The following is a 13616-nucleotide window of genomic DNA, read 5'->3' on the forward strand; positions in this document are numbered from 1 at the left end:
CCCCGAATCTCTCAGAAGACTACTGTCCTGAGGCTCCAAAACATGGATCGGAGAAGGAGAAAAAGGTGAAAGAAGCGTCTCTGACCCACGAGGCAATTGATGTGGAAGTACCCCCATCTGAATCTGAGCCTTGATTAGATCTTATCATCTTGTCTACATCATCATACAGGCTTCTATAAGATCTGGAAGAAGCCACTGAAGAAAGATGGGAGTGCCTGGGGTCTGCAAAATCTTTGAGGGAACTGTAGGAGAAATGGAAGTAACAGATCTCCCAGGAGAACAAGTAGAGTACTGCAGATCTGGAGACCTATGGAACTGAGGGGTTGTATGAAAGCTCGGATCCAAGGTCGTTGAAGGGCTCACTCAGAGCCATCAAATCTATTGAATCTGACTGAGATGACAAAGGAGTTGGCGCCAATGACCTCAAAGCCAAATCCATTGGAACTTTAGCAAGAGGCTCTGAAAATGCACTGGACTCCTTGTAATGGAGTTTCCATTGGGGAGGGTTGAACCCCTAGTGAAGACAGAGACGTGGGCATAAGGCCCTTTAAAATCAGCTTATTTCTTTCTTTCCTGGATGGCTCCTGGATTAAACCCTTCACAGATACTACAAGGGGAATCCAGGTGAGATGGCTTTAAACAATAAACACATCACGTGTGTCTGAGTGTGGAATTTCTCTCTCTCACTTGGCGCACCTTTTAAAACCCGTACAATTACCCGTACTGAAAAAGATATATTTTTATACTTCACATTTTAGAAAGGAGGAAAGAAGGGCTGAATCCCAAAAAGGGAGAAGGAGGTAGAAGAGAGAAAAGGAGCCCTAACGCACCTTGTAAACACTGAAAGGACAGGGAAGAAGCTTAGCTAAAGAATAATATTAAGAGTGTATCTACCCTAAACATAAATAAAAGAAATCTAAGAAACAGAGTATAGAAAAAGACAACTGCTCAAGTGCTAATAACCACGTCTGTACCCACTGGCAGCAAATGAGATCTGAGGAGGTTGGGCTACGGGCAGAGGATTGTGGGTAAGGAAGGAGCTTGAGCCTGGAAAATGAAGTCTGTAGAAGATGACCGATTTGGATCAGAGGATCGGATCTGTAACCCATCGGCAAACCAGAATGAGGACATCAGAGAGGGAATGATATACCCTCTCGATACAATCTGCTGCACCCAGGAATCTCTTATGTTTAGCCGGGTGTTTGGGTGCAAGGACAAGCATCCCCCAAACTGCCTCCAGAGGAGGACAATCAGGTGGCCCTTCAGGAGTGCTGAAAGGGCTTGCTGGAAGGAATCTCTGAAGCCCTGGTTTTGCAGAACACCTCTGCTGCAAGGATGGAATTTTCCATTTTGGTTCCCCTTTCTGCCCCTGGGAAAAATGCCTCCACTTATGTCTTGGAAAGGCCCTTGAGATTTTTTGAACCACAGTTTTCTGCAACTCCTTTGGTTCCTAGAAAAGGACCTCTAGGGGTTGGAGAAATGTACTCCCATAGCAGACGGGGTCTAGCTGTCCTTCTCACACCTGGATAAAGTCTCATTCACCTTAGTGCCAAACAAGGATGTCCCATCAAAGGGAGCTTTGACAAAAAAAGACTTGAATGATTTCACAAAGTCACATAGGCACATCCAGGTATGTCCTCTTATGGGTACATGCCTGTGCCTGCTACTCTGGAAGTCCCTTTGACTGTACGTGCGATTAGCCTCATGGACAAATTAGACAAGACTCTAAGGTAGCTAGCTGGGAAACCACTTTCTCTTGGACTCCCACAGCTAGAGATCCCATTAGGGTATCTGACAATTCCTTAATCAGATCCCGTTGGGAGTCTCATGAAGTGTGCCAAAAAATTCAAGGACCTTATAGCAATGGTCAATGAAATGTAGACCCACTTCCCAAATCTGTCCATAGCCTGAGAATGTTCTTATGGGGAGGTGCCAACTGAGTCACCATAAGTGAGAGGGCTCTCTCCACAACCTCGAAAGCTGGCCCCACCCCAAAGAAGTAAGGGAGCTTCGGAACAGAGATAGACTGCCTCAGGACAGGGGTCACTCCCCGCTCCGAAGAACGGATCCTCGAATCAGAAGTCGGTGCCAAACTAACTCAGATTGAAGCCCAAAAAAGAAGAAATGGCTCCAAAACTCTGGAGTTGAGACCTGCCCCCAGATCCAACAGGGTAGCTCTTGCAGGTCTCCGCTTCCAAAGCCACCAAAGAGTAAGGGGAACTACCACTTCCTAAGATGTGAATCTCTCTGAAGCCAGTACAGTTGGTGCCAGGACATCTGGATCAGACAACTAAGAACTTGAGGGAGGTCAGAGGAGTAGTTCATAGGTTAGTACTAGGATAACTGCCATTGTAAGCCTAGCCAATTATCCCTTGTGAGACTCAAACCCTGCACCTTGTGTTTATAAGGCAAACACCTTAACCATTAGGCCACCCTCCCAACCCCAAACAGCTTCTGCAAGTCTTGAACTCAGGACCCTGTACAGTTAATGGGGTAAAAGAAGTTTCTGTTCCAAGACCTGAATAGGTTGAAACTGAAAAGGGGCCTGAAAGTCCTCTAGCCCATAAAATTGTATTCACCAACTTCTCCATGTCAAGTTCAGAATGAGTTTTGGGGGAGTGGATAGATGAAGTTGAAGGGGACTTAAGCCTCTGCAGAAAATCTTATGGAATCTCTCCAGCGAAGGGGTCAACTGAAGGTGAATAAGTCATCCTAGGAAAAATATCTTTAGTTATGGTAGGTGAAACAGTAATTGTTTCCTGCACTAGGGCCTTCAAAGTTGAAGGACCTGAGATAGGAATTGGTGCTGGAGTAGTTGCTGACACCGATGGTTTAGAGGCAGAGGCCTGAAGCTCCGTAGACAAATTTTGGAATAGAGGGTTTAAATTTCTTTACTTTCGGAACCAATGGGGAGGTCAGAACTGAGAGACTTATTTCCTTTCTCCACTGAAGATGAGGACAAAGGAGAGGAAAAGCCAAGTTTTGATTTGTCCACAGAAGATAAATGCTAAGGGAAGCAAACCTTTAAAAATAAGTTTATCTTTCAACAAGGGCTTGATGGCTAAATACATGACATCTGCTGCAGTCCTCTTGTAAATGGTTGAGACCTAAGCAACAGGTGCACAAAGAATGGAAATCTGACAAAGGAATTTTGTGGCCACACTTTTGGCATTTCTTAAAGCCATAGGGGCCCTTACCCTTCACACCCATGCCAACAAAAGGAGATACGGCTGGAAGACAGCCACTTATACTTGCACAAAAAAGATTTAGAAGATACTAGCAGAGTGGAAGAGAGATTTTTTGTTTCTTTTAAAAGAGAAAGACGGGGAAGAAAAAACAAAATGATAGTCAGAGAAAGTAAACAAACGTGTATGGGAAAGGGGTGAGAACTATCAAGAAACAAGGGAGGGGAAACTATCAGTGATGAAAGTTAAGGCAAATAGACAGGTAAAGGGAAAGAATATCAACAATGATACTATAAAGCTACACTACGTGTATGAAAAATTAAGGTATAGCCATAAAGAAGAGAGAAAGGAATCGCTGAGAAATAAAAGGAAAACAATTTACCTAAACCACTGAAGACTCGAGAGCAGTGGCAAATCATGACCATTTTGGAAAGTGGCAAACAAGATCGGACATAAATGTGAGAGAGGATATGTGGGTAGAGGTGAAGCTCGAGAGTTTTGGCTGGTGTGGATCTGCAGTGATGGCTGAGTCAGGTCAGATATCAGAACCGAACCCATCCGTCAAGGATAAAACAAAGACTAATAACATCAGATTATACAGTTTCTTAAAAAGGCAACAATCTGTGTGTGGAAAGGCTCCCCTGTGGGGACTTATCTGCTATAAATGAAGCTTCATGGATAATTTTTCTTGAAGAACCTCAAACCTGCTTCCTCTCAACACGTCAAGAAAATACTTAAGATTTCTTCACTCTGGCTGCTCATTTCCCTCCGCTGGGTCGTCCAATTAGCAGTCGGAATGAAGGTGTGGGAGGGAGCCACAGCTTTGTGAAGCTGCAAGGTTGCTGTATCCTGTGCAGGATATAACCCATATGGCATAAAAACTACTGGTGGAGTGAAAATGATACACACATGCATTTGCCACACTGATAAGATTAAAGGCTTCCCTTCAGCATAGAGGTAAGACAAACCCATATGCCCCACTGGACACCAACTTCAGTGATGAATGTGGGATGCTGGATGTGTTGTGAGTTGGCCGATGTCAGTATCTGTCCCACTGTGGACATTATGATCCAGCCAAATGACACCTGAAGGAGACCATGGGCATAGTGAGGGTAAGACATCATTGAAGGACTGCACAGGCGGTTCACCAAGGAGCACACACATGGCTTACTCTTGTACATACCACATGTCGAATGAGAGAGCGGTGCACTAGAATGAAGGCACCATAGGCATACAGCTTAAAAGTCTAATCTCTCTCTGACCATCCTTTAGCAATACTCAAGGTCTGAACTACTTAAGCAGCTGAGGATCCACCTGGAAAAAGATCACATTAGGATTGGTTGGAAATAATCATCTTGAGGCAAGGAACTGAGGCAGACAATACACCCCCCCCCCCCAGACATAACATATGGTGGTTACAGCTAACATTGGCAGCAGACAAATGCTCCTCTCAGTTTACATTGGTTAACTTTATTTATATTTTTTACAGACATTTTACTGTTAAAGGGATACTTCTTCACCAAGCACAGAAAAATGGAAAACACTTACTTTTTCATTCAGAGTTCTGTTCAGATAAAAATCTCTGGACGGTAAACCAAGGCCAGACTGGTCCACCTGCAGAAAGAAAATACACAAGGTGGTAGTTAAGTGTTTAGTCTACACATTTTAGGGTTAAAATACTTCAAAACATTTACAAGCTTTTGACAATTTCTGGTGACTGAACTCAACATATTCATGTCATAGTATCATTTCTACTAATTAATTATATTTTTCACCTCACTGTACTTTGGTTCTCTGGTTAAAAGTTCTTGGCTCTTACAATGTATCTGTTCTCAAGACATACTTTACTTTGACCCAAGCTGAGAGTGAGCAGCTATTAACAGCTCACCCATCTTGGGGTGGGGGGGGGTGTACATGCTAGCTCACCACCTATGGCACTCGCTCCAAATTGGCTACATTCAGATTATCCAGCAGAAGAGAAATTGGCATACAAAGGCTGACTTCCCCTCAGGAAACAGTAGCTGCAGACCCGGAGGAGCCACTGAGGGGCACTTTTTCTAGACGCACAGCTTAGACAGATTCGCAGACAGGAATGAAGAGACTCACAGGGTTCTGTTACATCACCCACTGTAATCAGTTTTCTGACTTCTATAAGTCCATGACTGAAATGTAATGCAACACAACACACAATGGCAACAGTAAACCTCTGAAGAGAGTGCCCTTTAAGTGGATATAGCATTATACCTCCACTCACCCCTCTCTCGAGAGACATTCAAGCTGGCATGTTAGAGACAGATTCCTTTCTGCAGCACCCAATTTGGCAATACATTCCTTAGCTTCACGGCACTCTATGTGAAGTACTTTCAGATACTCACAAAGTAGTTAGTCCCAGTAATATATAAACAAGCTAGAGACCTGCTACAACAAAATCGCCAAATTCGCCACAGGAGCATCCTACCGTAGTCACCACTCTCTCTCACTTGCTGAACTGGGCTGGTATGAACTCCCTCACCTCCTTCAATGGTATCAACTATCACTCGCCCACAAACTAGTAAAACATCCACTAACTTGTCCCATCCCTCCAGAATCTACTCCAACCCTATCGCACCACCAGACCACTAAGATCAAGCAACAAAAATCACTTGCAGATCACTAAAGCCAATAATTCTGCTGGTGAAGCACTATTCTCTTGTGCCATAGCCAAATTATGGAACTCCTTCCCACCCACAATTACCTCCGTACCATCATGCACCAACTTCAAAACTTTACTAAAAGCGCACCTAAAAACATGCTGGCTATGCCCTTGCAACTCCCACTCTAATATCACCCACCCCCATCCAACCACTACCTTTCTTTCCACTCCACTAACTACCTTGATTATAGCAAGCTCAGATGCTCATAAGCCTAGTACTTATACAGCAGGAACTTCTTTTTGTAACATTTGTTAATGTCTGTTATGTATTTCGCAGATAAAGATTCTAGTTGTCTACTAATATACTATGTTCTTCATCTGTAAATATGTTTGTAATAATTGCTATGTTAAATTGTTAATCGCTATGTAATCCAATGTAACTACTGTCTGTTTATTTTAACTGTGGAGCTTTTCTCCACAGGCCTCCGCTAAAAATGGACCTACGTCCAGTCGGACACTCCCAGTCAACAAATGTAAATAAATAAATAAATAAATATGCTGCTTTCCGAGATAGATTCCTTTCTGCAGCACCCAGTTTGGCAGTACATTCCTTAGCTCCATGACACTCTATGGCAGTACATTCCTTAGCTCCATGACACTATGGCAGTACATTCCTTAGCTCCACGACACTGTATGGCAGTACATTCCTTAGCTCCACGACACTGTATGGCAGTACATTCCTTAGCTCCACGACACTGTATGGCAGTACATTCCTTAGCTCCACGACACTCTATGGCAGTACATTCCTTAGCTCCACGACACTCTATGGCAGTACATTCCTTAGCTCCACGACACTCTATGGCAGTACATTCCTTAGCTCCACGACACTCTATGGCAGTACATTCCTTAGCTCCACGACACTCTATGGCAGTACATTCCTTAGCTCCACGACACTCTATGGCAGTACATTCCTTAGCTCCACGACACTCTATGGCAGTACATTCCTTAGCTCCACGACACTCTATGGCAGTACATTCCTTAGCTCCACGACACTCTATGGCAGTACATTCCTTAGCTCCACGACACTCTATGGCAGTACATTCCTTAGCTCCACGACACTATATGGCAGTACATTCTTAGCTCCACGACACTATATGGCAGTACATTCTTAGCTCCACGACACTCTATGGCAGTACATTCCTTAGCTCCACGACACTCTATGGCAGTACATTCCTTAGCTCCATGACACTCTATGACAGTACATTCCTTAGCTCCACGACACTCTATGGCAGTACATTCCTTAGCTCCACGACACTCTATGGCAGTACATTCCTTAGCTCCACGACACTCTATGGCAGTACATTCCTTAGTTTCACGACACTCTATGGCAGTACACTCCTTAGCTCTATGACACTCTATGGCAGTACATTCCTTAGCTCCACGACACTCTATGGCAGTACATTCATTAGCTCCACGACACTATGTGAAGTACTTTCAGATACTCACAAAGTAGTTAGTCCCAGTAATATGCTGCTTTCCCCCTCCTCATTCCATTCTTGCATTTCAGAAGGACCTCTCCAAACATTCCTAACAATTCTGAATGTTCACATTATGCCTGACATCTCTTACTAAATTCCCTATTTAATACTTGTTACATTGGTAGAGAAAAACTCCTGATTATTTGCCATTTAAAAAAAAAGTACAGTTGGTAAGACAACTCAGCATAACAGTAGATCCTTTAATAGATCACTGCTACAATAATGTAAGCTATACGAATTACATTCTGCCTAGGATATAACAGCCGGTCAGCTTCCATGGCTTACAGGCACCTTCCATGTGCCCAGATCACTGGAAACTTGAGAAGATCAATGAGAAAACAAATACTCTGGTTGCCAAGTCCTTCAGAGCCTTCATGCCAAATGAAGGGAGGCTAGAACCCTGAAACAGGTCCATGCTAGATGTATTAAATCAGTGCTGTGAACCTGGCAATGAAAATCATACAAAAAAATAGAAGAGATGGAGGGAGGGAATGGCTACTGCACCAGTGATACATTTCTAAGCATCTGTTACGATAATTTACTTTCTCAACTCTATGTTGATTAGTTGAATGCTGCAGTAGCTAAAACTATACTAGTTGAAATCCAAAGCTTAGAAAGTTTTAGAGGAACAATGATGAAGGTCCAGGAGACCCTGGAGAAAAGCCAAAGTAAAGCCTGCTGTAGACCTGGAAAGGAGTCTAGTTTGCAGTGTTTTTTAAAAGTATGCATAAAGGACCACATTCCTGCCTGTAGAATCCTTCTGCAATCCACTCCTTTCCAAAAAGCCACTGAAGAAGCAGATGCCCTAGTAGAACATGTTTTGGCCTTGCTGGGAATTGACTTAAGGTGGAAACAACATGGGAGAAACAGTTGGCAAACTATTTTTGACACTGGTTGTCTTTTTCACATCTTCAAAATTTTTGAAGGTTTTAGTTTTGTCAAGATATTAACCAAGCAGTCTATGAACAGAGTACCTAGAATCCTTCCATTCTCCCTCATTTTTGGATTCTGGAAAGAAGATGGGAGATGGATAAGTTGGCTCAAAGTAAATTCATATACCACTTAGACATGACTGAAGGATTCATTCAAATAAAAAATAATTTTTCCCATTTGCTAATGTATGATTTTCTAGTAGCAGGTTTATTGGCCTCCATTAACATCCACTACACATATTCAGAAAATAGGTACCTAAAAAGGTTATAGAGTTTCTATCATTCAGGCACGTCATCTGAAGTGGTTTCAAACTGGAGTGTAGCAAACAACCCAGTCATGCATGAGTAGGTCCGGTCATCAAGGAAGCTTGGGGTAGTCACCCCGGCCATTTCCAAAAGAAGAGATAATCATTGTTGCCAGGGCCAGAAGAGAGAGTCACCAGTGACCCTTGGAGGTTGCTTCTGAATCTTCATAACACCACTGGAAATCAGTGGAAAGGCATACAAGAACATTCCTGTCCAAGGAAGTGAAAATGCATCTGTTTTCTAGGCCTGCTTGCAAGGAGTTCTGGAAAAAAATGTTGCAGGTTGTTTGCTGTGAATGGAGAACAGATCCATCTGTGGCATTCCCCACAGCTGTATCAAATCCTGTAAAACCCTCAATTCGAGTTCTATTCATGAGAGTCATTTCTGGTCCTGTTTAGCTTGTCTGACACAAAGTTTGCTCTGATGTAATGCAAGAAGCCTGCAGAGTGAGACTGTGCTGAAATACTATATCCCAGGCTACCATGGCTTATCTGCACAGAGGGTACGAGCTGGATCCTCCCAGTTATGTACCATATTACTGCCGTGACGTCTGTCATCATTTGTAAACATCCAAGGGACCACAGACAGAGTTGAGCCTTTATTATTGTCAACACCTCTTGTGTGTGTTCTGTTGCAAACACCCTGCAATTTTATTCCCATAGACAGCTCCCCAAGCAAGGCCTGAGGCATCTGTTACAGACTGCAGTTGAATGGGAAGAGAGAATGTGAGCTACATAATACTAGGAAGATAAAGTCTCAGCAGAGATTTACTAACGCAACATTAACAGCCTCATATGGAGGGACATCAAAGAGTGAAACAATACTAATTTCATGAACTTTAATCATAATTTGACTTAAGAATGGGGTCCATTCCCGTCATTGTATCAGAAACCCAAGGGACTTTGAGAAATTAAAAAAGGGTCCTAATGGAGAGAAGGGGGTCCTAATGGAGAGATGAAAAGTCAGCAACCAAAGGAGAATAGTAGTGCTGAAACTGAATTCATCCTCAAGTCTTTGTGGGTACCTTCACGAGGTGGACCGCTTTTCACAAAATCTCACCAAGACGACACTGACATATACACTGTATTTACATAGCATATATCATGGGTAGAACTTGAAAAAAAGCTGGGTGCACAAGAACCAGGATAAAAAAAAAGTGCCCAATCCTGGTAGGCAGACTGGTGCCAGGAATGGAAAAAAATGACAGTTTAGAATCCTCAAAATACGGAAACATTCCTACAATGGGGCCAAGCCAGGCCCAGGGGGAGAATGGCCACCCTGTTGTAGAAGGAAGTAGCAGTTCACAAAAATCACAAACTGATAGGCAAAGAAGAGCCATAAAGACAATAGAGCGGACTATTGAGGGTATGAAAAAAATTATGTATTGTTGCTATTATGCAAAAATCCCAGAATTTCCAGACAAGATACACAAAGATTAAAAGATAAATTAGAGAAAAGAAAAATACTTCCGGAGGAAAAACTGTCATAAGCTTCAAATAAAAATTTGCGTTCATTAATGCAACAGATTTTTGAAAAACAGTATATAGACCAAGAATTTTTGATTGGTTTGGAAAAAGAAGCATCTGAGGAAGTGCAAAAATGTAAACAAAACAGATATTTTTAAAAAGTGTAAAAAATAAATTTGGACATGGGAAAGAAAAAGATTTGATATGGTGAAATATTTATGCAAATGAAAAGGCCAAATTAATAAATATAAATAAGGCAGCACCCCAAAGATATTTGAAGAGAAATACAGGCAAAAGCATCCAGATATGGAAAACTTCACAATAAGAAAAATAATATCAAAAAGATGGAACGCAGAAAAGAAAATTCATAAAGTAGAAGTTAAACAAACAGAAGCTGAAATTATGGAGTGCTTGCAAAGTGAAGGATTTAACACAGAAAGCCTAACAGATTATTTTACAGCACAATGGGGTCCTCCAAGTAAAGAGAAGCAGGAAGATCAGGAGACATCTGAAAAAGATATGGGAAAGAAAGATTTAATATAGTGCAATATTTATGCACAGGAGAAACCACAATTAACCAATACAAAAGGAGCAGCACCAAAGATATTTGGAGAGAAATACAAGCAAAGGAATCCGGACATGGAAAATTTTACAATACAAAAAAAAAGAGAAAAGTAGAAAAGGAGATTAGTAATGGAGAAGGAAGTCAAAGAAATAGAAATTGAGGTTATGGATTCAGTGAAGAAAATCTAATGCAGAAAGCACCACATCAGGATACAGCATGGGTATCCAAGCTAAGGGGAAACCAGTGGAACAGGAAGCAATTGGTCAGGTGCCATATCAAGATATTTTGGAGGCTTCCACAAGAAACTAGTATAAACATTCAGTTGAAGCTAGACAGCAAAGGAAGGAACAGGAAACTCAGATGCAGTCAATGCTGAGGAGTGATAGGCAAGTGAGTTCTCATGACAGAGCAATGGATGGCAGGATGAAATTCAAGAGAATGTGCCACAGGAAGATGTAACAGAACTTTCTACAGAATGCCAGCAGGAAATAGAAAACAAAAAATGTGTCCTCGGCTTGGAAGAAACAGAGCTAAGAGAAGAGTTACTTCACTTAACAGACAGACCTATTAAGATCAATGAAAGAAATAGACTGCAGAAGGTCAATAAAACACAAAAAGTCTGAAGTTTGATAAAGCAAATAAGCAGGGTAATTGGGACTGTCCATAGAGATTCATGTGATATAACAGAAGTAGGTTCATAGTTTGGTACTAAGTTAACTGCCCTTGCAAAACATTTTAAGCCTAGCCAATTATCCCTTGTGAGACTCAAACCCTGCACCTTGTGTTTGTAATAAAGTACAGCTGTGTACACTTACCATAAATGTAGATGTTAGAGTGTATTCACTGTTGCAGTCATTATATTTGGGTAATCTCCTGGCAGGTTGCCCTCAGTCAGCCCGAATATCAAAGTCTTGGGTCCTGTGTCGGTTGCTGTCTCCTCTTCCATGACGTCAGGTCATCATGGGTACAAAACATGCAAAACATGCAAAACATGCAGCCAACGACATTTTATTCAGTTTTTCTTGCCCCAGATGTCAGGTGCCCCCCAAATGGGGAGCAAAAAATATTTATATAAATAAACAGCGATATATATATATATATATATATATATATATATATATATATATATACACACACACATAATGAGTAAATGCACTTTTAGCAACATAAACTTTACCTTCATCTAACAGCAAATACACCACAAAGGCTTTAGAATATACTGAAGGAAAGAGAAGTTCTAGAAGAAGGGGATGGTGGGTGGGTAACCCGGACTGCAACAGTGAATACACTCTAACATCTACATTTATGGTAAGTGTACACAACTGTACTATGTTCTTCGTGTTTCACTGTTGCAGTCATTACATTTGGGTAGAATCCCAAAGCTATGGATGGGAGGATGGAGCTAAATAGCATTATAAGTGGCTAAAAGGCCCTGTAGAACTGCAGTGGTAAAGCTGCCCTGGATTTAGAGAAGAGAGGCAAATGATAAAGCTTTGTAAAAGTGTGAACAGAGCTCCAAGTAGCAGCTTCTAGATTGTCTTTGGCTGGAACTCCTCTGAGAAAAGCTGCTGAGGTAGAGGCAGCCCTGGCGGAATGTGACCGGATTCCCTTGGGCACTGGGTTTACCATGATGCAAGTAGCAGAAACGAATGCAATGGCTAATCCACTTAGAAATAGTCTGCTTAGATATAGCCTTTCCCTCTGATCCTGCAGAAAATGCCACCAGTAGTTGCTCAGACTTTCTTAGAGATTTGGTCATGTTTAAGTAGAATCTTAGTTGTCTGTGTATGTCCAATGAATGAAGAATCCGCTCCCTCTTGTCCAGTGGATTTGGGTAAAATGATGGCAGGTGAATAGTTTGGTTAAGAGCCACATGGAATACCACCTTAGGCATAAATGAAGGAGTGGTCCTGAGGGACACCCTGTCCGGGTAAAATATAATAAAAGGCTGCACAGTCAAGAGGGCCTGTAGTTCTAAAACCCTTCTTGCCAAAAGGAAAGCTGTTTTCCAAGATAAGAACTTTATATCCGCAGTAGCTGCTGGTTCAAAAGGAGGCAGGGTGAGTTTTTCCAGCACAAAATTGAGGTCTCATGCAGAAGCTGATACTCTTCTGGGAGGCCTTACATTTATGGCCCATTTAAGATACTGTTTTAGCAGAGGATGAGAAAAGATGGGAGGCTCAGTGTTGTAATGAGCCGAGATGGCAGAGGCATGGATTTTTATTGAAGAAAAAGATAGGCCCTTGTCAAGCATTCTCAGTCAAGTATTGTAAAATCTGAGGAATATTTGGTTTTGCTGCGTCTGTGCTTGGTTCCAAGCACAGAATCTCTTCCATTTATCAGCATAAGAATTCCTAGTACTAGGCCTTCTGGCTTCCAATAGGACATCCATCACAGACTTACTGAGAGGTGTTGCTTGAATAGTTACATGATCAGCCATGCTGCCAGGTTCAGAGTTTGGAGCTGAGTGTGCAGAATTTGATTGCTCTGCTGAGACGGTAGATGAGGTATTCGAGGCAAGTACCAAGGAGGGAGTTGAGACATATTCCTTAGAATTGGGTACCAGTGCTGGCGAGGCCAGTCCGGAGCAATTAGGATCATTTTTGGTTTTTCCTGTCTGACCTTTAGTAAGACCTTGGGGAGAAGGGGCAGAGGAGGAATGGCGTAGACTGACAGGTTTTTCCAACTGAAGGACAGGGCATCCACTTTCCATGTTTATCTATGATTAAGTCCTTGTGCAGAATTTGTCCAGTTTATAATTTTGGGGAGAGGCAAATAGATCTATGTCTGGGCTCCCCCATTTCTGTGTTATCCTGCTGAACACTTGTGGATCCAGTTTCCACTCGTGAGGGTCCATAATATTTCTGCTTAGGTTGTCTGCCAGAGTATTTTGCTTTCCTGGCAGGAATTGAGCTTGAAGATGTACTTGGTAAATCAAGGCTGTGTCCTACAATGCCATGGCTAGTCTGCAAAGGGGACAGGAATGTATACC

The 13616-nt window shown here is 42.2% G+C and overlaps 1 protein-coding gene across 5 annotated transcripts in view; it reads right to left on the reverse strand.

Annotated features, from left to right (window-relative positions):
- ECE1 (endothelin converting enzyme 1) overlaps positions 1 to 13616 on the reverse strand; it is a 4237764-nt gene that overhangs the window by 2051171 nt on the left and 2172977 nt on the right. For all 5 annotated transcript variants that reach the window (XM_044063171.1, XM_044063172.1, XM_044063170.1 and 2 more), the window contains one exon: positions 4734 to 4799. In XM_044063171.1, the coding sequence (XP_043919106.1) occupies positions 4734 to 4799 (66 nt within the window). The remainder of the gene's footprint in view (positions 1 to 4733; positions 4800 to 13616) is intronic.

This window comes from Protopterus annectens, chromosome 2.part1, assembly GCF_019279795.1.
Source record: "Protopterus annectens isolate FY-2018-M chromosome 2.part1, PAN1.0, whole genome shotgun sequence".
NCBI lineage: Eukaryota > Metazoa > Chordata > Ceratodontiformes > Protopteridae > Protopterus > Protopterus annectens.